Below are 26176 nucleotides of genomic sequence, written 5' to 3'. Positions count from 1 at the left end.
ATGAGTTTGTGAACTTAATTGTCAGAACTCATATATTCCTATTTATGAGATAATACAACCTGACTTCTGCTAAACTTACAAATAAACCCTCAGAAAACTCCCCTTGCTTAAGTTAGACATTCCCGATACATACAAATATATCTACTGCCACTTAAAGGAATCCGCTTATATTTTGATTATACGAGAGTAATAAAGTCTGTTGCTCAAACTATCTTTTTTTATTGTCAAAGGATAACAGCTAGGAGAAAATTCGCAAGTTACATGGCATTCCTCTCCTTTGTATATACCCAAGAGAATAAAAAACATACACAAAGATTCATACGTAAATATTAATAGCACCGTTATCCATAATGGCCCAAAAGTGAGACTGACCAAGTGTTCACTAACTGATGAATGGATAACCAAACGTGGAATAGCCATACCATGGGATACACGTATTACTCAGCAATGAAAAGGAATGAAGCACTGATGCACACGTCAACATGGAGGAACCCTGAAAGTATTATGCCAGGAAGAAGCCAGTCACAAAAGACCACATATTGTATGATTCCACTTACATGAAATGTCCAGTATTGGCAAATCTATAGAGACAGAAAGCAGATTAGTGGTTGTCTGGGGCTGGGAATGGTAGCAGAAATTGACAGCAAATGGATCATGAGGGAACTTTTTGGGGTGATAAAATGTTCCAAAACTGGATCATAGGGAAAGTTGCACAACTCTATGCATTTGCTCAACATCACAGAACTGTACATTTACAATGGCTGAATTTTTGGTATGTAAATTATACTTGAATATGGCTGTTAAAATTTAAAAAGATTATAAATTCCCTCCCAAAAGAACCCCATAAAACTTAAAATAATTAACTCTCTAAGACTATAGGCCTTGTTATATAGCAGCAGACACTCATACACTTGGCATATTGCCAAATAAGACATACGTGTACCCTGGTTTGATAATCATGGTTCTGAGGCATTCCAAGCATCTGTTTATTCTTAACATATTTTATAAAAGAAGGAGATGTGCTTAACTCTTTAACAGCATCCCAACAACCACACCTCTAAAGAGAAGGCTGAAGGTAAATAAAACTTTAAAGTAATAAAATGCCTTAAGTCTTAGGAGGGATAAAGATGGCCTGGCATCAAGGTCTTTTTTAACCTTATATTATCCGTGGTCAACCTTATTATTTACCTGACTGACATTTAAAAAATAATTCATGGTAGGTGCTTTTATATTACAATGGCAGCAGTTTCCATGTAATGAAATATATAAATGTATATCATACTAAAGTTTTAGTTTTTATTGATCAAATATATCAATTACCATTTATATGCAACCAATTTTTTACTCCCAAATCCAAGCATATATTAAAAGTTAGTATATGATCACTAAACTTAACAGACAAAAACTTTTATTGGAATATTTTATTTACATTTTATATTTAAATAGAATCAATACAAATCGGGATATATTTACAGCATTTCAAATCAGTGTACAAGAATGCAATGGTTTCATCCATTCTACATTTAGCAAACAAAAATACACGTCTGTTGTGTCTTTACCTAAATTCTGCTGGAATTTGCACTGGAAACAAAACTCTAAAACCAAAGATAAGCCACACAGAATAAAAATAAAGTGCATTTTTAAATAGTTCTATTTAACTTTGGTGGATGAAACTTCAAACTTTATATTAAGGCACCTGGAATTCTCCCCTGTCCCCCAATTCTTTTTCAAACACCAAGAAAATGCATTCACGAAATTTATAGCTACATGGACAGAATTTTAGTTTACCTAATGTAATTTTAGCACATTAAGGTAGAATGTAAACCCAATTTTCAAAGTCAATGTTGTTTGGAAAACATTTTCTACAGACTGATTTCTTCAGGCTAACTCATACACAAAGATCAATTACCAATTTTGTGTGACTTATTTTCAAGTAGTATAATTTATATACTCTGCTTATGAAAATCACATAAGTTTGAGAAATAGTTATACAACATTTTAGTAAGGAAACTTGTCAAATCTGTGTCACTAATATACCAATCAATTCAGTCCAGTCCATATTCTCTGATAAACTATGCTTGACACTTACATGAAGTATATTTAGCCTAATTTAAAAAACAAGAAATAGTTAAAATGAATATTTTCCTTTAATCTTGTTCTATCAACTTAATGTAGCTTAAATAGACATTTCATGAAGTACTAACCTAAGTTTGCATTGCTTTTTACAATACAATTCCAGATCAATATAAGCACCTGGAGAAAAACCCTGACACATATAGCCCAAGCTAAAGTAGTAGTATTTTTAATTAAGATACTATCATAAAATAAAGTGATTATAGCTACTTCACATTTTAAAAGCAACAGGTTTTTATAAGAAAATTTTTATAAATGAAAAACATGACTACTTGAAGAGAGTTTTGAATGTTTAAAAATCTTGCTATCACTATTGAGAAGAAACTTGCCTATGAAAAACATGAGTTTGTGGGAAAAAATTAATAGATTAAATATTTTAAGCCATTTAACTATAGCATAATATTAGTCATCTCAGCACTTTCAGTATCATTCTTATTTTATTACATTTATCCAGTTCATTAATAGTAAACTAGGCCGATTGGCAGCTCTGTTATTACTAAAAGTTCAAGTTTTCTATTGACACAGATTTTATGATTTAATTTCTCGAACAGCAGTCACTTGATCAGGAGTTTCATCTTCTTCAAAGGTTGGGTTGTCAATATGAGGAACAACATCCACTGCCACGGAACTTGCTTCATGGTTTACCAGCTGTAGATTTTCATCTTTAGAAAGAAATAGCAATTTTAGGATGATACTACCTTTCTCTTCTTTCAAACAATATTCAACACTCAAGTCTAAGAAGCCTTTCTTGTCTAATTCCACCATACTCTGATTATTACATTCATTCCCTGTTCCTTTAATAATTATATGATTTATGCCATGACTTACATAAAGCACATATGGCATTATTATATTTACAATTGGTCTTTTTTAAATTCACATGTGTGCTAACATCTTCCTAGATTATAGCCTCCTTAAGAGCAAAAGTTATGCCTTCTGCTTCTTCTCTGTCCTAAACACAAGTTCTTAAACCTAGCTTCACATTTCAATCATATGAGCACTATAAAAAATCACCTATGCTTTTTCAAGTGCATAGATAGATAGGCAGACAGATAAAAAACAAAAACAAAAAAAAAACAAAACAGAAAGTTGGGGAGAGTGCCCCAAATGGAATACAAACGGTAATAAATGAACGTAATTATATAATATAACCATTAAATGTATAACCATTTTGAAGAATTGTATACCTGAAATTTATGTAACTTTACTAACAATTGTCACCCCAATAAACTTGAAAAAAAAACAATTAACTTAAGTAACTTTGGAAACAGTATTCTGACTACATCGTATAAGGCTAAAAACAAAAAGAACTGTACACTAGTTAGTGAAATTGTTTTTCACAGTGTTGTGAGTTAGCAATATTGAAATTATTTTATGTGTGTTCTAGGATTGAACAAATAAGTTACTGTATTGTAGATAATGAGAGCCAGGTTTCTCACTGTTAGTGAGAGGGAAATTACAAATAAAGAAAAGGGAAGGCTAGAATAAACTCTGTATTGTTGGATTGGAATCAGATGTCTCAGTATGTGCTCACTGTTTTTCAGATAGATAGATAGATAATATAGATATATAGATAGATAGATAGATAGATAGATAGACAGATAGATAGATAGATAGATTGAATTATGTACCATGTTTCCCCGAAAAAAAGACCTAGCCGGACAATCAGCTCTAATGCATCTTTTGGATAAAAAATTAATATAAGACCAGGTCTTATTTTATTATAAGACTGGGTATCATATCATATCATATCACCAAGTCTTATATTAATTTTTGCTCCAAAAGATGCATTAGAGATGATTGTCTGGCTAGGTCTTATTTTCAGGGAAACACGGTATGTAGATGAGTGTGTATATTTGTGTGAGTATATACACATATTTCCTACCTTTGTTCATTAAAAGGACTAACAGCAATCACACCCCAATAGCAATGAGCATACCTAGTGCCTAGATCTTGGTTTTGAAATACATAAAAGGCCCCTTGAAAAAAATGACTGATTCAAGGGCTACGGCAAGGAGAGTATAAGATTAACCTAGATTCTAGCCTAGAGGTCAGCAATCTATAGCTTGCAAGCCAAATCCATAGCTAATAGTGGTTTTCATACTTTTAAAAGGCTGTAAGACAAACAAAAAATGCAAGAGAGACTTATGGCCTTGAAAGCCTAAAATATTTACTATGTTGCCCTTTACAGAACAAGTTTGCCAATCCCTGGCCTAGAACATTTTGTGGTGCCAGAAAGTAAGGAAGTGCTCAACAAAAAAAAGAAAAAAGATGGAGTGTGTTAAAAGAAAACAGAAACCAACTTGAGGGAGTTCTCAATGACCAAGTCAAGGATAATTTAAGCAATGAATAAATCATGAGAATAACATTATAGAATAAAAGAAATACCTATGAATCTATACTATTATAAATAAATAATTGAATAAATAAATGAAAGAAAGATAGCTCTTCCTTTAAATAGAAACTTAATGTAGAAAGAAGGATGGAAATAAAAAAAATCACCATTGGCACACACTTCCATAGTAATTATTGCAATCAAGGAGCATCAATGATTGCTAAAATTAGTGAGTAAAAGTATGATAAGAAACAGGATATTTGCATAGTCTCCAAGTGTCTCTCTATACGATAATTGATGATTATGAAGGAAAAAGAATAGTAACTTTGAAAGGAGAATCTTGGCAGATACCACCTTAACCAATTGAGCAAAGTTAAAACCATCAGTAATAAGAAATGGACATCATGTGTCTCATTATATGGTAAGAGGCAGAGAAGGGCATGACATAATTTCTGTGATATTCTTGCCCCATATAGAAAAGGACAAGGAATTTAACCATTGGGAAATGGCAGAGGAATTGAAATTGAGGGACATTCTACAAAATAACTGACTAGTAGTCTTCAAAAGTGTCAAGGTCATGAAAGACAAAGACTAAGGAACAGTCTTTAGTCTTTGAAACTAAGATTAGAAACTAAGAAGCAATTACAACGAAATACAATGTGGACCTCTCAACAATTTGGTTACAGAAGGAACATACCCAAACATAATAAAGGCCATATATAACAAATGCTAATATCTTACTCAATGATGAAAAGCTGCATGTTTTCCCCCTAAAATCAGGAATAAGACAAGGGTACTCACTGTCACCACTTCTATTCAACATAGTACTGGAAGTCATAGCCAAAGCGATTAGTCAAGAAAAAGAAGTAAGAGCCCTTAAAATCAGAAAGGAAGAAGTAAAACTGTCTCTGTATCCAGATGATATGACCTTATATAGAGAAAATGCTAAAGACTCCACCACACGACTATTGCAGGATACAAAATCAACATGCAAAAATCAGTCGCATTTCTATATACTAACAATGAAATATCTAAAGCAAAATAAAGAAAATCCTATTTACAATAGCATCAAAAACAATAAAATATTACGAATAAATTTAACCAAGAAGGTGAAAAACCTGTACAATGAAAACTGTAAGACATTGATGAATGATACTGAAAAAGACACAAATAAATGGAAAGATCCCCTGTTCATGTATCAGATCAATTAATATTGTTAAAATGTCCATACTACCCAAAGCCATTATAGATTCAATGCAATCCCTATCAAAATTCCAATGGCATTTTTCACAGAAATAGAAAAAAACTATCCTAAAATTTATATAGAATGATAAAAGACCCCAGATAGGCAAAGCAATCCTGAGAAAGAAGTGCAAAGTGGGAGGCATCACATTTCCTGATTTCAAACTACTACAAAGCTATAGTAATCAAAACAGCACTGGCATAGAAACAAACACATAGATCAATAAAACAGAACTGAGAGCCCAGATGTAAACCCATGGACATGCAGTCAACTAATATTTGACAAGGGAGCCAAGTACTCAATGCGAAAAAGATAGTATTTTTAATAAATGGTATTGGGTAAACCGGATATTCACATGCAGTAGAATGAAATTGGACCCCTACCTAACACCATTCACAAAAATGAACTCAAAATGGATTAAGGATTTAAACACAAGAACTGAAACCATAAAACTCCTAGATGAAAACATAGCGAAAAAGCTCCTTGACATTGGCCTTACCAACAATGTTTTTGGTAAGCAACACCACCAGAAATAAAAAACTGGGACTATATCAAATGAAAAAGCTTCTGCACAGCAAAGAAACAATCAACAGAATGGAGAAGGAACTTACAGGATGGGAAAAATTGTCTGCAAACCATGTATTAGATAAGGGGTTAACATCCAAAAAATATAAGGAACTCACACAACTCAATAGCAAAAAAACAAGTAATCCATTTTAAAAAATGGTCAGAGGAATTGAATAGATATTTTTCCAAAGCACACATACAAATGGCCAACAGTTACATGAAAAGATGCTCAACATCACTAATCATCAGGGAAATGCAAATCAAAATCAAAATGAGATATCTCCTCACACTTGTTAGGATAGCTATTATCAAACAGACAAGAGGTAAGTGTTGGCAAAAATGTAGAGAAAAGAAAATCTTAAGGCACTATTGGTAGGAATGTAAATTGGTATAGCCGCTATGGAAAACAGTATGGAGGTTCCTCAAAATATTAAAAACAGAACTACCACATGATCCAGCAATTCCATTTCTGGGTATATATCTGAAAGAAATGAAATCACTATCTCAAAGCGATATCTGCATCTCCATGTTCACTACAGCATTATTCATTATAGCCAAGACATGGAAACAACCTGTGTCCACTGACAGATGAACGGATAAAAAAAATGTGATTATATACAGAGGGTGCCAAAAAAATGTATCCATATTTTAAGAAAGGAAAAAAACTGTATTAAAATTGTAATACTCAATATACATTGATAACAAAAGATGAATACAAGTCATGTGTATACATTTTTTGGCACCCCTGGAATACAGAATATTGTTCAGCTATGAGAAACAAGGAAATCCAGCTGTTTACAACAACATGGATGGAACTTGAGGGCATTCTGCTAAGTGAAATAACTCAAACAGAGAAAGACAAATATTATATAACCTCACTTATATGTCGAATCTTAAAAAAAAAAAAAAGCTGAACTCATAGAAACGGAGAGTATGATGATGATTGCTAGGGGCTGGAGGATAGGGGAAATGGGGAGATGTTGGTTAAAGGGTACAAGCTTCATGTTATAAGATAAATAAGGGCCGGCCCAGTGGCTCAGGCGGTTAGAGCTCCATGCTGCTAACTCCGAAGGCTGCCGGTTCGATTCCCACATGGACCAGTGGGCTCTCAACCACAAAGTGCCAGTTCAATTCCTCAAATCCTGCAAGGGATGGTGGGGAGCGCCCCCTGCAACTGAAATTGAACACGGCACCTTGAGCTGAGCTGCCTCCCGAATGGCTCAGTTGGTTGGAGCGCATCCTCTCAACCACAAGGTTGCCAGTTCAACTCCTCGACTCCCGCAAGGGATGGTGGGCAGCGCCCCCTGCAACTAAAATTGAACACGGCACCTTGAACTGAGCTGCCGCTGAGCTCCCGGATGGTTCAGTTGGTTGGACCGTGTCCTCTCAACCACAAAGGTTGCTGGTTCGACTCCTGCAAGGAATGGTGGGCTGCGCCCCCTGCAACTAGCAACGGCAACTGGACCTGGAGCTGAGATGCACCCTCCACAACTAAGACTGAAAGGACAACAACTTGAAGCTGAACAGCACCCTCCACAACTAAGACTGTAAGGACAAAAACTTGAGTTGGAAAAAAGTCCTGGAAGTACACACTGTTCCCCAACAAAGTCCTGTTCCCCTTCCCTAATAATTAAAAAAAAAAAAGTATAAACTATCGAACAAAACATGGAGATACATTTAAAAAAAAGATAAATAAGTTCTGGGGATCTAATGTACTACATGGTGACTACAGTTAATACTGTATTATATACTTGAAAGTAGCTAAGAGAGATCTTAAATATTTTCATCACACACAAAATTTTTATAACTATGTGAGACGATTATTTTTTTAACCAACAGTAGTGTGGTAATCATTTTGCAATATATATGTGTATCAAATCATCATGTTGTACACCTTAAACTTACACAATGTTGCATGTCAAGTATGTATATCTCAATAAACCTGGCGGGGATGGGGAAGGAAATGCAACGTGGGATCCTGGGATAGAAAAAGGACATTAGTAGGTTAATTGGTGAAATTTCAGTAACATCAGTAGTTTTGTTGATATTTTATCAGTTAATTTCCTGGTTTTGATCACTGTATATGTTTATACAAGATGTTAACATGTTGAAAAGATGGGTGATGGATATATGGTCATTCTTTGTATTATTTTTGAAACTTTTTTTTGACTCAGCCTGAAATTACTTGAAATTAAAATTAATAAAATTAAAAAAAAACCTGGTCTTGGTCCCACCCCATATGGATTCTGATTTAACTATTCTGGAGTAGAGCCCAGGCATTGCTAATGTTTAAAGCTTTTTTGAGTGATTCAAATGTGCAGCCAGGGTTATGAACTAAGGGCCTTATTCAGTGGTTCTCAAAGTGTGGTCCCAGGACCACTAGGATCATTATCACCTCGGAATTGTTTAGAAATGAAAATTCTCAGGCCCCACCTCAGATCTACTGAGTCAGAAATTTGTAGCTACTCTATTTTAACAAGCCCTCCCGGTGATCTGATGGGTGCTTAGGTTTGAAAACCAATGCTCCCAGAGACATCATCAAAATAGCAGCGTGAGGTGAACCTCTGTAAAGCTCCACTGGAATTTACAACTAATCGAACAACAATAATTCCACAAAGGTCTCCCTGCACAGCAGACAGGCAAGACGAAGAGGCCCACTACTGAATTCACCTAAAGGTGGGGGAATCGCGCCAGCGGGGAGGAGGGAAGGGAGAAGTGTGGAGACGGAGCAGCGCGGGGCAAAGGATGCAGACCTAGCTCAGTGCTCCGAGCTTGCTGCATCCCGGAACTACCGCAGCTGCGGGAGAGGGAAGAACTCAGACTGCTAGGGCTCCGCTTATGGCCCAAGGGCTGAGGAGGCAGCATATAACACGGCTGAACCCAACACTCATGGCAGAGACCTCGGAGGAAAGACTGAGGGAAGAAGGCTGAAAAAGGTGGTGTCGTGCGGGAGACCCTGCTCGATGCGCCATGTGTCGTGCGGGGAGGCCTGCGGGGTCTCTGCTCCCGCTCCCCACATAAAAATGCAGGATATGGTGAGGCCAAAAAGGAATACCAATGGAGCCATAGGTAGGGGAGTCATACCACTATGGTCTCACTGGAGGCTGGGTTCACCGGACGTGAGAACTGCTGTCCGTTTTTCTGCCAACCGACCAACGACTCTCCTCCACTCTCCTCGGCTCTGTTCCTCGGTAGCCGCAGCAGTTATATTCGCGGCCAATTGGCTACCTGGATACAGCTGAGGAACAATCAGCCACAGCTGATGGCCATCCACCACCCGAGCCAGCACCCTTCCATGTGAGGCCAAGAGCCTGTAAACTACTTTCTAGGTCTCTGTCCCCACAGGTGGTTTAAGCCCTCACTGCCGAGCAGAAAATGGAAGCCTTAGGCACTGAGACTAGCCGCCCCCACCCTACCCTCCCAGAGCTCGCCCCACCCCCACCTGCCCGGTGCTAGAAGCAGAACAGTAGCAGTGTCAGATCACAAGAACAGAACTCTTGCTGTTCTGAGAAATGTGGACTGCAGACACAAATTCACAGCCCAACTAGTTGCAGCAAAGGGGAGGCAGCTGTGGAAGCAGGACCGGCTGTGGTGGTGGTCGCCGCCATTGCTCTTGGCCACCTCTCACAACTCACACCGCCCCTGGCCCCACCTATCTGGGCGGATCCCTGCAGGAGTAAACAGAACTGCTAAAACATATGGGCTCTGAATCTGGTGCAGGAAGAGCTTTGGCACTTGAAAAGCTATCCAAATACCCACACGGACACTGCGCTCTGTGACCCAGGCAAACTATTAACAGAGGAGAAGGCCGTCTCCCAGGGAATCCCCCCATTGTGTGAGAAGCTGGAATAGTGCAGAGAAAATATAGCACTACCGTGTGAGAGAGGAAAAAAAGGGCTGCAGTCGGAGAGAAAATAAAACATTCTACCAACAAGTACTGGAAAACAAAAGAAAGACCTCTTCCTATCAACCTATTGCAGAAGCCACTCCTGTAGATGTCTAGGAAGATAAATAATAAATCAGTAATTGCCAGGAATAACCAAGGCAAAAAGACAGCTCAGAAAGAAAGTGAAAAGTATCTAGAAAAGGAACTTAAAGATATGGAAATATGTGACTAAAATGACAGAGAATTCAAGAATGCAGTTCCGAAAAAACTCAACAAGATGCAAGAAAACACAGAAAGGCAGTTTAATGAACTCAGAAACACAATCAAAGAACAACATGAGCATTTTAAGAAAGAGATTGAAATTTAAAAAAAGAACCAAATAGAATTTCTGGAGATTAAGAACTCAATAGAAGAAATTAAGAATGAAATAACCAGCTTAGGTAGTAGAGTTGACCAGATGGAGGAAAGAATCAGTGACATCAAAGATAGAAACCTGGAAATTACACAGATGGAAGAAGAAAGAGACTTGAGACTTAAAAGAAATGAAAGAACTCTACAAGAACTTTCTGACTCCATCAGAAAGAGCAATATAAGAATAATGGGCATACCAGAAGGAGAAGAAAGAGAGAAGGAACAGAGAATATATTCAAACAAATTGTTGATGAGAACTTCCCAAACTTGTGGACAGAACTGGATCCTCGAATCCAAGAAGCAAATAGAACACCTAATTACCTCAATCCCAACAGGTCGTCTCCAAGGCACATTGTATTGAAGCTGTCTAAAATCAACGACAAAGAGAGAATCCTCAAGGCAGCCAGGGAAAAGAAGATGGTAACATACAAAGGAAAGCCCATTAGATTATCATCAGATTTTTCAGCAGAAACTCTACAAGCCAGGAGGGAGTGGAACCAAATATTCAAACTATTGAAAGAGAGAAATTATGAGCCAAGAATAATATATCCAGCAAAGATATCCTTTAGATATGAAGGAGGAATAAAGACCTTTCCAGACATACAGAAGCTGAGGGAATTTTCTAATACACGACCTGCACTACAAGAAATACTAAAGGAGGCTATTCGACCACCATCAACAGGGACAATTTGTGGCAACCAAAACATAAAAAGGGGAGAGTAAAGGCCTGAACCGAATATGGGAATGGAGAAAGTAAGCGTGCTGAAGAAAATGGAATACTCTAAATATCAAACTTTCTTTTACATAAACTTAAGGGTAACCACTCAAAAAAATCCAGAACTGAAATATATACTGTAATAAAAGAAGAAACAGAGGGAAACATCATAGAATACCACCACACAGAAATAATAGACAACAAAAAAGGCAAAGAAACAATGGAGACACAGCCTTACCAGAAAACTAAAGATAGAATGACAGGAAATCCTCACATATCAATAATCACCCTAAATGTAAATGGACTGAACTCACCAATAAAAAGGCACAGAGTAGCAGATTGGATCAAAAAACTAAACCCAACCATATGCTGTCTCCAAGAGACACATCTCAGCTACAAGGACAAGCATAGACTCAAAGTGAAAGGGTGGAAATTGACACTCAAAGCAAATGGTACCCAGACAAAATCAGGTGTAGCCATAATGATATCAGATGAAACAGACTTCAGGGTGAAAAAGACAACAAGAGACAAAGATGGACATTTCATAATGGTAAAGGGGACTATACAACAGGAAGACATAACAGTCATCAATATTTATGCCCCCAATCAGGGAGCACCGAAATATACCAAGCAACTACTAACAGAACTAAAGGGAGAAATTGACCAAAACACAATTATACTAGGGGACTTAAATACATCATTGACAGCTATGGATAGATCATCCAAACAAAAATAAATAACGAAATAGCAGCCCTAAACGACACATCAGATGAAATGGACATAATTGACATTTATAGAGCACTTCATCCTAAAACATCAGACTATACATTCTTTTCTAGTGTACATGGAACATTCTCAAGGATAGACCATATATTGGGACATAAAATCAGCCTCAGCAAATTTAAGAAGATTGAAATCATACCAAGCATATTCTCTGATCACAAGGCTTTGAAATTGGATATCAACTGCAAAAAGAAAGCAGGAAAAACACAAATACATGGAGATTAAACAACATACTTTTAAAGAATGACTGGGTCAAAGAAGAAATTAGAGGAGAGATCAAAAGATACATAGAAACAAATGACAATGAAAATACATCCTACCAAAATTTTGGGGATGCAGCGAAAGCAGTTTTAAGAGGAAATTTATATCATTACAGGCCTATCTCAAGAAACAAGAGAAATCCCAAATAAATAACCTCATGTAACATCTTAAAGAACTAGAAAAAGAAGAACAACTGAAACCCAAGGTCAGCAGAAGAAAGGAAATAACAAAAATCAGAGCAGAACTAAATGAAATAGAGAACAAAAAGACAATAAAAAAATTAATGTGACAAAGAGCTGGTTCTTTGAAAAGATTAACAAAATTGACAAACCCTTGGCTAGACTCACTAAGATAAAAAGAGAGAAGACACAAATTAACAAAATCAGAAATGAAAAAGGGGAAGTTATCACGGACACCACAGAAATACAAAGGATCATCCAAGAATACTATGAAGGACTATATGCCACCAAATTCAATAACCTAGAAGAAATGGACAAGTTCTTAGAAACATATAGCCTTCCAAGACTGAACCATGAAGAACTGGAAAATCTAAACAGACCGATCACCAGTAACGAAATTGAATCAGTCATCCAAAACCTTCCCAAAAGCAAAAGTCCGGGACCAGATGGCTTCACTAGTGAATTCTACCAAACCTTCAAAGAGGATCTAATACCAATCCTGCTCAAACTCTTCCAAAAATTGAAGAAGAGACAGTACTCCCTAACTCATTTTATGAGGCCAACATTACCCTGATACCAAAACCTGGTAAGGACAACACAAAAAAAGAAAACTACAGACCAATATCTCTGATGAATACAGATGCAAAAATCCTAAACAAAATTCTAGCAAATCGAATACAACAATGCATTAGAAAGATTATTCATCATGACCAAGTAGGGTTCATCCTCAGGGCACAAGGATGGTTCAACATCCGCAAATCCATCAATGTGATACATCACATAAACAAAATAAAGGACAAAAATCATATGATTATATCAATTGATGCAGAAAAAGCATTTGACAAGATACAACATCCATTTATGATTAAAACACTTAATAAAATAGGTATAGAAGGAAAATACCTTAACATAATAAAGGCCATATATGACAAGCCCTCAGCTAATCTCATAATTAATGGTGAAAAACTGAAGCCCTTTGCTCTACGTTCAGGAACACGACAGGGCTGTCCCCTATCACCTCTGCTTTTCAACATAGTGTTGGAAGTCCTTGCCAGAGCAATCAGGCAAGAGAAAGAAATAAAAGGCATCCAAATTGGGAATGAAGAAGTTAAATTATCACTCTTTGCAGATGACATGATGCTATATATAGAAAACCCTAAAGACTCCACCAAAAAGCTATTAGAAACAATCAACGAATACAGTAAAGTTGCTGGCTACAAAATCAACGTACAAAAGTCCATTGCCTTCCTATATACTAACAATGAAATCTCAGAAAAGAAATACAAAAACAATTCCTTTTGCAATTGCAGCAAAAAGAATAAAATACCTAGGAATAAACTTAACCAAGGATGTGAAAGACCTATATGCTGAAAACTATAGACATTTTGAAAGAAATTGAAGAAGACACAAAGAAATGGAAAGACATTCCATGCTCATGGATTGGAAGCATCAACATAGTTAAAATGACCATGTTACCCATAGCAATATACAGATTCCATGCAATCCCCATCAAATCCCAAAGGCATTTTTTAAAGAAATAGAACAAAAAATCATCAGATTTGTTTGGAACCACAAAAGACCCAGAATAGCCAAAGCAATCTTAAGAAAGAAGAACAATAATGAAAGTATCACACTTCCTGACTCTGGCTTGTACTACAGGGCTGCAATAATCAAAACAGCATGGTATTGGCAGAAAAACAGACACATAGACCAATGGAATAGAATTGAGAACCCAGAAATAAAACCACATAAATATGGACAGATAATTTTTGACAAAGAAGCTAAAAACATACAATGGAGGAAAGACAGCCTCTTCAATAAATGGTGCTGGGAGAATTGGATAGCCACGTGCAAAAGAATGAAACTGGACTGCTATCTGTCACCATGTACCAAAATTAATTCAAAATGGATCAAAGACTTAAGCATAAGACCTGACACAATAAACTGCATAGAAGAAAACATAGGTACTAAACTTATGGGCCTTGGGTTCAAAGAGCATTTTATGAATTTGAACCAAAGGCAATGGAAGTAAAAGCTAAAATAAACGAATAGGACTATATGAAAATTAAAAGCTTCTGCACAGCAAAAGAAACCATCAACAAAATAAAGAGGCCACCAACTGAATGGGAGAAGATTTTTGCAAACAGTGCCTCCGATAAGGGGCTAATATCCAAAATATACAAGGAACTCATGAAACTCAACAACAAAAAACAAACAACCCAATTGAAAAATGGGCAGAGGACCTGAAGAGACATTTCTCCAAAGAGGACATACAAATGGCAAATAGACATATGAAAAAATGCTCAACATCACTAATCATCAGAGAAATGCAAATCAAAACCACAATGAGATATCACCTCACCCCAGTCAGAATGGCTATCATCAACAAGACAAATAGTAACAAGTGTTGGAGAGGCTGTGGAGAAAAAGGAACCCTCATACACTGTTGGTGGGAATGCAGACTGGTGCAGCCGTTATGGAAGGCAGTGTGGAGGTTCCTCAAAAAATTACGAATAGAATTACCATATGACCCAGCAATCCCTCTCCTGGGTATCTACCCAAAAAATCTGAAAACATTTATACATAAAGACACGTGTGCTCCAATGTTCATTGCAGCTTTGTTTACGGTGGCCAAGACATGGAAACAACCAAAATGTCCTTCGATAGATGAATGGATAAAGAAGTTGTGGTATATATACACAATGGAATACTATTCGGCGGTAAGAAAAGATGATATAGGAACATTTGTGAAAACATGGATGGATCTTGAAAGTGTAATACTAACCAAAATAAGTCAGACAGAAAAAGCAGAGAACCGTATGATTTCACTGATATGTGGTATATAAATCAAAATCAACTAAAGAACAAGACAAATAAATGAGAAACAACAACTTATATACACAGACAATAGTTTAGTCGTTACCAGAGGGTAAGAGGGGTGGGGGGTGTGAGATGAGGGTAAGGGGGATCTAATATATGGTGATGGAAGGAGAACTGACTCTGGGTGGTGAACACACAGTGGGATTTATGGATGATGTACTACAGAATTGTACACCTGAAATCTATGTAATTTTACTAACAATTGTCAGCCAAATAAATTTAAAAAAAATGTTAAAAAGAAAAGAAAACCAGTGCTCCAATAGAACTTAGCACATGATAGGACACAGAGTCATGAACTAATCAATTATATGTTTACAGAGTTATTTAAATCAACTATCACCATAATAATCAATGGTTAATAGGCAAGTTTCCCAAACTAGTAATACATAATCAGAGATAAATCTATTCTAGGTGGTCATTTATTCAACACTTATTTGAGTATCTATTACGTGGTAGGCTGTGCTAGGTGCTGGATATACAATAATAAATAATAGGATACTGTCCCTACCCAAAGGAACTTTTAAAAGTTTTAATATAATCGAGTATAATAAGTACAATGATAGAAGTTCTATGGAAGCAGACAGTACGGCCACCCATGTGAGTCAAGGGAGGTTTCTCAAAGGGGGTTTAGTTTTAAAAGAGGAATAGGAGTTAAAGTGAGTTTCCCCGATTTCTTGTGGGAGAAAAAGCGGAAGGAATGGAATGGGCAGAGAGAAGATAGTGGCTCAAACTAAGACTGTAAAATTAAGGTTGGAAATTAGGGAATGGATTAGAGAAAAAGGATGTAGAATCAATTGGAAGTGGGAGAGGGAAGAATCAAGGATCGCCTTAGTTTCTGGTTTGAGGCACCTGGGTGTGTGTTACTATCATTCATGCAGATAAATAATACAGGAAGAGGAACGTGGATCATCATTTCACTTGCTTCTCAAATTCTCTACAAAAACTTCTACTTACCACCCTCCTCCATAAGAACAGAGCACAAAAAGTAGGTTGGAACTTTAACAAGCCTAGCAATAAACTACATTATCTTGTACACTCTCCTTTATCTTCTCTGAATTCTATTACCATACAGTTACGGGAATAAAATCTCATCTGGGACAAATAGACAATGATTCTCTATTATAGGTAGAATATTCCAGAGATTATTAAGATTCTTATGACGACTTTATAGTCTAGGATATGTCTGAAGATTAGATTACACGCAACACAAGGTTTTCATTTGCATGACAGTATTTCTCATGACATCTTTAGAAATGGTATTTATGGCACTGATAGGCCTACAGAGGACAAAGGTTTATGTTACAGGAAGCTGACTTTTGACATTTCGTAAGTCATGTTGACATTTAGTTTTTTTCCTACTTGTATGCCAGAATTAGGTTATCTCAAAATGAGGATTGAGAAAAAATGTTCACACCATCAAAAACCAGGAAAATGGTGGAAGTCAAAGAAAGGGAAAATAATTTGTTATAGGGGTTTTCTCTTTCTAAGGAAAAAAGTAACATAATTCCCTAAAATTTATTTACTGCTATGACACGACTATGTTGCAATACTGATTTACATGAATTTGAGAATAATATATAGTATCCACACAGGATACATTCCAAGACCCCCAGAGATGCCTGAAACTGTGGATAGTACCGAACCCTATATATACGATGGTGTTTTTTTCCCCCTATACATACATACCTATGATAATTTGTAAATTAGGTACAGTAAGAGGTTAACAATAATAACTAAGAAAAAATAGAACAATTATAACAATATACTGTAAAAGTCATGCGAATATGTTCTCTCAAAATATCTTATTGTACTATACTCACCCTTCTTGTCATGATGTGAGACGATACAATGCCTTATGTGATCAGATGAAGTGAGGTGAATGACATAGGTATTGTCATATAGCATTAGGCTACTATAAGGGTTACCTTAACACAAGCACTGTGATGCTATGATAGTTGGTCTGACAACCAAGGTGGCTACTCAGTGACTAATGGGTGGGGAGCATATACAACAGGAGCTTTCATCCTGGTACTTAGAATGGTGCACAGTTTAAAACCATTTATTTCTGGAATTTTCAGTTTAATATTTTCAGACTGTGGTTGACTGGCAACTGAAACCATGGGAAGCAAAATGGAGGATAAGGGGGCACTACCGTATTCAATTTATTTTTCAAGGTTTGTTCATTTCATGGTAAGTAATCAACAGGTGGCAGCACACAGCACTCTTAGTTTTGATCTGTGCAAAAGATGGGTTCCTGAGAAGTTGTGTATAAATCAAGCTTTTGTAAACTGAATTATATTTTATCATTTCAGAACTTCTTTATCTTAACTTCTGATTGATCTGCAATAAACAACAGCTTCAAAAATTCAAAGTTTCTCCTTGGTCTTTGTATATTAATAAGCCAACACTTAAATGTATCAGAGAGAAACTTTACAATAAATCTTTTGCTTCGGTGAATAATACCCACTCCTGATGCATTTTATCTGGTTCAGGTACATTTGAATATGCGTATATTAACTTAAGGTAGGGGTGCATCCTGCAGTGCATTGTTGTTTATAGAAAAAAATCTGAAATGTGTTAATGGATGAATGGAACAAATGCTAAGAAGCAGGACTATGACCCACAATGGATCCTTTGTGGGGTACTTGACCCTCAGCATGGTGCTTACTTGCTGACTGTACATGTTCCTCCAAAGGTGGTTCATCTGCTCCCTGAACTGAAGCATATCCGGATGATGCAGTCTCACTGCGATCATCCTCTTCATGAGGAGAGGCACTGCTGGATGTGTCATTGGACACAGGGACTTGTAAAGACACCGATCCATCTTCAACACCCACCTTTGGAAAGCATTTGAACAAATTAAAAGACTGTCAGAGTACACACTTTTCCTTGCCATATCACTACAAAGTTTCTTCCTAGGTGACTCATTATAGCAATGCTTTTAGCCTTATAAACCTATAATCCCTTTTGACAATCACAAAAATCTCTTTCTGGTCCCTGCCAGAGCAGTTAGAGTAACTGGGTCCACCAAAGGGGCAAAAGATGTTACAAGCAGATTGTCACCATATCTGACATGTTCATCTGGGTGGTCCCAGCACTTCATAATATAATGCCTGGTCCAAGGTAGGCAATCAAAAAAAAAAAAACAAAAACAAAAACAAAAACAACAACAACAAAAAAAAAAACCATGTTATTCCCTAGGGGAATTGAGAATCACTGTCTTCTATATATCTCCTCAAATTGGGAAGATTTTGTTGAGCTTGACTTTCTGTTGTGTGTATTATGATAAAGGTAGTTTTTTTTTCATTTACCAAATATAATTATAATTTAATATTTATTGTACTTTCTGAAATAATACATTCTCCTAAGTTTGGTTGCTATGCAATAGTAAGAGAATAAAAAACAGAATAGGGTATCAGAAACCAGTTGGTATTTTAAATGGTTATTACTTCAAAATCTGACCAAACAACAAGTACATTTGAGGAAAAGGAGGAAGAAGGAAAATGGAGGTGATCCAACATGGCACCTCACTGTTACTATGATATAAATAGATCAAACTTTTGTTACAAACTCTAAAGCTGGCACATTACATAGCTAAAAAATAAGGATGTTAGTTTCCCAAAGGCCCAGGTAGATAAATAACACATAGCTTGAGTTCCTTCATATAAATAGTTTAGCAATGTTTACCTCAATTCCCAAAGCTTTGAGTATGTCACATTTGCACATGGGGCAAGTCCTATGTTCTAACAGCCATGGGTCAACACATGTCTTGTGGAAAATATGGCTAATGAAGGAAAAAAACAACACATACTTTAGTTATCAGTTATGAAATAGCAACTCTTTGCCTAATATACTACAGGTTACCCTGTAATTTTACTTAGTCTTTTAACAGATGCTTTTTCCCCTTTTAAACATATTACAGCATAAATGCTAAGGAGACAAGCAAGCAAAATTTTGAAATTTCATAACGTGGTATTTTTAAATATAAAAGCCCTATTATTCTAGCTTCAAAAGACATAGTTTTAGTACTCATTACTTGAAAAATGGCCAAGATGCTACCTGACCTAAGACTTTGCTCAGTATTTCAGATCTTAATTATCTTGTTCCCTACTGAGCACAATATTGTGGTGATACTTTAGGCAACGTGATACATTCCAAGAGTACCACTATTTAATAGCTGAAAGAAAGACTATTATGAACAACTTTCCAGAGAGGGATAATAAAAAAACAAAAGAATGAAGACTTTCAAATAAGTGCTAATAACTTGATTGTTTTTTCCTTAATAGGATTTTTAGAATGAATTTTAATTAAATAATCCAGTATATATATGTAAAATTGTTGTGCTGGCTAGGTTCTAAGTTTCATATGGAACTAGTTTCCAAATTGTACCAGATTTTGAAAACTTTATGTAATTAGCCTTATACCAATTTCAATGATATTAAAAAATTAAAGCATTCTCTTATATTTAAATGAAAATAACCTAAAAAGAAATACTTTATTCACATCAATTTGGAAACATTCAAAATAGTTTCTCCCCATTACAATCATTTTTGTAATTCAGCAATTCTTATTGATGCTATATACGAACATCAAACTTACTTGCAGGTTAAGATGCGCACCAAATCATTTGGTTTATACAGTTCAATACACACAGCACAACTATCTCCATCTGGGCCAATTTCCTATGAGCAAATAGTTATTGTTACACTGATGGATAAGAAAAAGTACATTAAGCTACAGAGAAAGATCGGAATATACACGTACTTAAATTGCATAAATTCTTATAGAAGGAGGGATGTCATATCACTACATGACTATGTTTCAATAACAATTTTAAATTATATAGAGTTAATTGGAATCTGAAAAAAAAAGTCAAACTTATGCAAACAGAGACCAGAAAAGTGGTTGCCAGACGTGAGGGTTGGAGAAAATAGGGAGAAGTTGGTATACAAGTAAAAAGTTTCAGCTACAAGATGAATAGGGTCTGAGGATCTACTGTAAAACATGGTGACTATAGTTGATAACACTGTATTATATAAATTGAAATTTAAAATAAAATTATTTAGACTTAAAAAGTTAGAAGAATAAAGTCAACCAAAAGGGGAACAGGACAAAGGAAACATGGAACATTGATTTAAACTGTTTTTCAATTTACAAAATGTCATTTGTATAAATTCTATAGCTATGTTTTTCCATTTAAAGAAAATCAAAATATAATTCACATACAGTAAAATTCACTCTTTTTAGTATATAGTCTTGCAAGTTTGGACAAATATTTTAAGTTCCTATAGTTTTGGCTTTTCCAGAATGTCATACAAATGGAATCATACATTACCTAACCTTTGAGTCTGGCTTCTTTCACTTAACATAATACATTTGAGATTCATCCATTTTGTTGTGTGTATCGGCAGAGTCCCCCCTTTATGTTGCTAAATAGTTTTCTATGATATGGATATACCACCATTGTTTATCCATTCACCAGTTGAAAGGCATTTGGGTTCTTTCCAGTTTTCAGTAATTATGAATAAAGCTGAACAATTATGTACAGGTTTTTATGTGAACATATATTTTTTCCCCTCTAGGGTGACTATCTAGTATTGAGATTGCTGGGTTCTTTGGAAAGTGTATGTTTGACTTCATAAAGAAAGTGCCTGTTTTCCAGATTGACTATATAGTGTATTCTTACCAGGGAATGCATGAGAATTCCAGGTATTCCACATCTTGGCCAGCTCTTGGTATTGTCAGTTGTATTATTTCTAGCCATTCTCATTCTCTGGTACAGTCCAAATCATGAATGTGCTGTGGTATCTCATGTGGTTTTTATTTGCATTTCCCTAATAACTAATGATGATGAGTATTGTTTTATGTGCTTTTTTGTCATCCATATATATTCTTCAGTAAAATGTCCAGTTTTTCCCAGTTTTTTCACTGGATTGTTTTCTTACCGTTGACTTTTGAGTGTTTTTTATGTATTCTGGGTACAGCTCTTTATCAGATATGGGATTTGGAAATATTTTCTCCCGTTCTGTCACTTGTCTTTTCAGTCTCTTAATAGTGTCTTTCAAAGAGCAAAAATTCTCAATTTTCACAAAGTTAAATTTCTCATTATTTTCTTTAATGGACATGTTTTGGTGGCACATCTAAGTAATCTTTGCCTAAGCCAAGTTATGAAGATATTTTTCTCCAAAGTTTTCTTCTAAAATTTTTTTTTAATTCTAGGTTTTATATTTAAGTCTGTGATCCATTTTGAGTTAATGTTTACAAAGAATATAAAGTATGGATTAATGTTCATTTTTTTTTGCATATGGATAGCCAATCATTGCACATGAAGAGCCAACAACTGGCTATCCTTTTTTTATTGAATTGCCTTTGTACATTTGACAAAAATCAATTGACCACATGATGTCTATTTCTGGACTCTCTCTTCTGTTCCATTGATCTAAAGGTCTATCCTTTCTCAATACCATAATATTTTGACTACTGTAGCTTTAAAACAACCCTGGAAATCAGGTAATGTGAGGCATCTAAATTTGTTTTTTATCAAACTTGTTTTGGTTATTCTAATTCTTTTGCTTTTCCTTATAAACTTAGAATCAACTTTTCAATTTCTACAAAAGCTCCAACTAGGATTTTGATTGAAACTGCATGGAATCTATAGATCAGTTTTGGAGCAATTGATATTTTGACAATACTGAGTCTTCTGAACCATGCACATGGTACAGCTCTCCACTTATTTAGGTCTTCTTTGATTTCTCTCTTTCTTTGGTGTTTTGCAGCTTTCAGTACATAGATCTTGTATATATTTTGTAAGATTTATACCTATGCATTTAATAGTTTTAGTGCTATTATAAATGGCATTTTTTTATTTCAATACATTCTATAGACATTTTTTGATACGTGTTTTATACATTGATGGTAGTTTTCAACTGTCGTAAATCTGAACATCGATGTTCAAGTAAAGTTATACTGAAGTGTACTGTATTAGTTTCCTGTTGTTGCTGTAACAAATTACCATTACTTAGTAGTTTAAAAGAATACAATTTATTCTCTTCTTGTCCTGCAAATCAGAATTCTAAAAATCAAGGTGTTGGCAGCGCTGGGCTCCTTCTGAAGGCTTCAGGGGAGAATCCCTTTCTTTACCTTTTCCAGCTTCTAGAGACTGTCAGCATTCCTTGCTCATGGCCCCTTTCTTGCATCACTCTAACCTGTTGCTTCCATTGTCACATCTCCTACTGTCAAATCTCCCTATTCCTCCCACTTATAAGAACATTGTGATTACATTTAGGACCCATCTGGATAACCCTGAATAATCTCCCCATCTCAGAATCCTGAATTTAATCACACCTCTAAAGTCCTTTTTGCCATATAAGGTAACATTCACAGGTTCCAGGAATTAGGACCTAGATATCTTTGGGGGCCATTATTCAGTCTACTTCCAGCATCAAATAAATTTTAAAAAGTCAATAAGGTTTATAAATGGCAATGAGAATACTACTTGGAAAAAATATCCAGCTTTCACAATGGCTTGCTAAGCACTGCTTTAAAACAAAAAGCCTTTTCAAGTCATAAATGTACCTTGTCTCCTTGTTTCAGTGTGCGTAGTTGAAGCCTTCCAATCGCTTTTTTAGCATCAGCCTTTAATTGTCTCTGTAATTTAAAAAAAAAAAAAAAAAAACAGGTATCAGAAAAATGTGTTTTTTTTTTAAATAATGAAAAAGGTAGAGGATTAATAAATATTTATGAGGTTAAATGAATTTTAAAAGATGAGATTCAATTAACCATAATATCCCATTTATCTGATATCAGGCAGGATTTTTCAAATTACCGAAATTTTTCACTTATATTTCCCTACCTTCTTAAATAGTATCTTTTGGCTACAGTGGTAAAGCTACGTGTCCCTGTTACAAATGAATTCAGATGCTATGAATTTTCAAAGCAATTTTCCTGTTTTCAAGCTCAGAGAACCTTCAAGGATGTCTTTCCCATTTTTTTTTTTTTTTGAACTGTTTTTTGCTTGGTAGAAAATGCACAGGATTTGGATTCAAATGGACCTAGATTCAAAATGTGACTTTGTCACTTGCTAAATTAATAATCTTAGATAAATCATTTACTCCTTTGAGTTTGTTTACTCATCTATAAAATGAGGATTAATACCAACTCTGACAGCGTTATTTGGTATTGGGGGGAAAATACTGTTTATAACCACTATCGCCTTATGAGGAGGGTAGATTCTGCAAGTGGTAGGACTGTTTTTTTCCCCCACTGAGCATATACCTAGATGAGTCTGGACATGCAAAGGCAAGCCCCAGGCTCACTTAGGGAATAAGGACTAAAATATTATACATAATTGAATCAGAAGGGTATAGGGGGAAATCCAAGAGGTGAGGGAAAGATAAGAACTATAGTAATCAATGAGAGATTGTCCTTCGTGGGGTGAACTGGCCAAAGGAAAAAACTCCCAGATGGTATGTGATATTCGGTGTTAATTTGAAGTTATTTGTAATGCCACAAAAAGTTCTTCTGTCCCTTTCATTAAAATCTAGCACATACTGAAATACTTCAAGTGAATATAATTTATGTGTAAATTGAGGAAGAGGCTAGATTTTACACCTGGATGGGTGCTGTGTGGAATAGAGAGATATAGCATGTGCAACATGCCAAAATAATAAGCAGTCTTCTTACTTTGAACTGCAAAATGAAAAGAAAAAGAAAAAAACTTGGTAGAAATTCAGTAAAAATGAGGCACTCAGAACCAGAGGTCACTGTGAGAATGTAAACAGCTTCCTCATCCCACTATATGTAGCTTCCCCCCTAGCAGGAACACCCACGCCTGACATCTAGGTTATGTGAAAATTAAAGATAATATAAGTAAAGCATCCAGCATAATGTCTGGCATATAGCAGACACTCGAGAACTCGAGAAAATGTTTATTAGGTGAAAATATAAAGTACCATTCATCAATAAGCCTTACAGGTTCTTGTAACTTGTTTATACATATCTGTAGCAAATATATTTTGGAAGGGAATAATCCATGAGTATAGGTACGTGAGGAAGTATCTTAATGCCCAAACCTACCTCCTATATATCATTTTGTGAAAGGCATGTGGCTTAATTCCAAAGAGATAACTAGTCAAACTATTTCGTTGCTGTCACAGGAACAGCAGAAACTTCTCAGATTGTTACCTCACTAGGAAATATAGCTTATCAGAAACAGTTAAAAGGCCCAGTCCTCAGAGGGAAAAAGGTGCTAACTGAGGTCCTTTCATTCCCACTTAAGGACTTTATTGTGAGTTAACTCACAAGTGGGATTCTATGATGGTACTCTATTTTGAGCACACATATTTTCCTTTTATTTTGTTACTTGTGTCATAAGTAAATAATAGAGTGACAGTGAAAGAAAGTACACTTAGGATCGTTAGAGCTAGAAAAATGCTTAAAGTTCACCTAGTCTGAAATCTGACAGGTAAGAAAACTGATGCTCAAAGAGGAGGAATGGCTTGCTTAAAATCTCGGAGTTGGGTTAGTGTCAGTCCCACTGAAACCCAGAGTTAAGTGTTCCTTCTGCTGAGATTTTTTTCTTTCTTTTTTTTTTTTTTTTTTTTTTTGATGTAGGCTTGGACCAGGAAGCTAGTACTACTACTTCCTTATGTTTATATAATTATTATATAATATAAAAATATTTTTATATATCTTACCTCATTTAATCATCATAACAACTATCTAAGGAGATAATGCCCCCATTTTAAAGATAAGCAAATGGAGGCTTGGAAAACATCAAGAACAAAAAAAACCCTTGTCCAAAAGGGCATGCAGACTCTAAATGATAGATATGTTATTGAAACTCTGTTCTTCATATTCCAAGATTCCATTACAATACACCCATCCATAACTTAGCTACCTTATGAAGGTTTGCCGACTCCTGGATTCTACGGTTTGTCACATAGTACCCAGTCCTTACAGTGAACAACCAGTATGCCCACAGGATCCTGGCCCTGGCCTAGACTTCCAGACATTACTACTTTCTTTTCATACAGATCTTGAGTTATTTAGACACCAAGATGAGGAAAATGCAAATGATTAAAAAAAATTAGAGCCAAGAAGAGAAAACAGGAAAAGAAAAAAAAAATGTAGTTGATGATGTCTTTGACAATCATTTTGCACTTTGCCTTTGGAGCACTTCTGATTTAGGTTTAAGCAACAAGTTCTACGACACAACTGGAAAAATGCACTCACAAGGAAGTGATAGATCACTAGTATATTTACTTGATTAAGTCTATATAGTCTGATTTCTCATTCCAAAACATTCAATTCAATACAGTATAAATGGCTGAGTCTCCAATGCTAGTGCTTATCAATTTATTAGGAACGAATGCTAAATATATAACTAATTACATCCAAGACTAATGCAAATGAATTTGAGGGATGGTATCAAAGGGAAGCTTTAAATAGCCAAGTCTTCGCCAATGAGAACAGAACTTACATGCAGACCAATGTCAAAAAAAAAGAAACCAGTGGGGGATACAAAAATACAAGGTAAAACCCAAGGTGCTAGAAGATCCTAAGCAGGGGACTTGATTATGAAGGATTTCTAAAAGATTTGCAGGACAGTAGAAACCAATGTTTAACAAAGCAGCCCTGGAATAAACAAAAAAATCCTTTAAAAGGAAATTTGGATATTTCCAGTAACTCCTGCTGAGCTTTTATAAAGAAAAGAAATGCCATTTAAATAAAATATGGATATGCGCTATGTGATTTTGGTAAGAAGCACAAACTATATTTTTAG

The 26176-nt window shown here is 35.7% G+C and overlaps 1 protein-coding gene across 2 annotated transcripts in view; it reads right to left on the bottom strand.

Moving 5' to 3' along the window:
• Positions 1 to 1406: 1406 nt before the first annotated feature.
• The window catches only part of RNF128 (ring finger protein 128), a 128947-nt gene continuing 104177 nt past the window's right edge, over positions 1407 to 26176 (bottom strand). For both annotated transcript variants that reach the window (XM_074323513.1, XM_074323512.1), the window contains exons 3-7: positions 22969 to 23040; positions 19993 to 20075; positions 19081 to 19177; positions 18062 to 18230; positions 1407 to 2795 (exon numbers count right to left, since the gene is read on the bottom strand). In XM_074323513.1, coding sequence (XP_074179614.1) covers positions 2662 to 2795; positions 18062 to 18230; positions 19081 to 19177; positions 19993 to 20075; positions 22969 to 23040 — 555 coding nt within the window. In that variant the 3' untranslated portion in view covers positions 1407 to 2661. The remainder of the gene's footprint in view (positions 2796 to 18061; positions 18231 to 19080; positions 19178 to 19992; positions 20076 to 22968; positions 23041 to 26176) is intronic.

Source organism: Rhinolophus sinicus, chromosome X, assembly GCF_036562045.2.
Source record: "Rhinolophus sinicus isolate RSC01 chromosome X, ASM3656204v1, whole genome shotgun sequence".
NCBI lineage: Eukaryota > Metazoa > Chordata > Mammalia > Chiroptera > Rhinolophidae > Rhinolophus > Rhinolophus sinicus.
The sequence above is the reverse complement of the archived record's forward strand: the minus strand, read 5'-3'. Positions and strand labels throughout refer to the sequence as shown.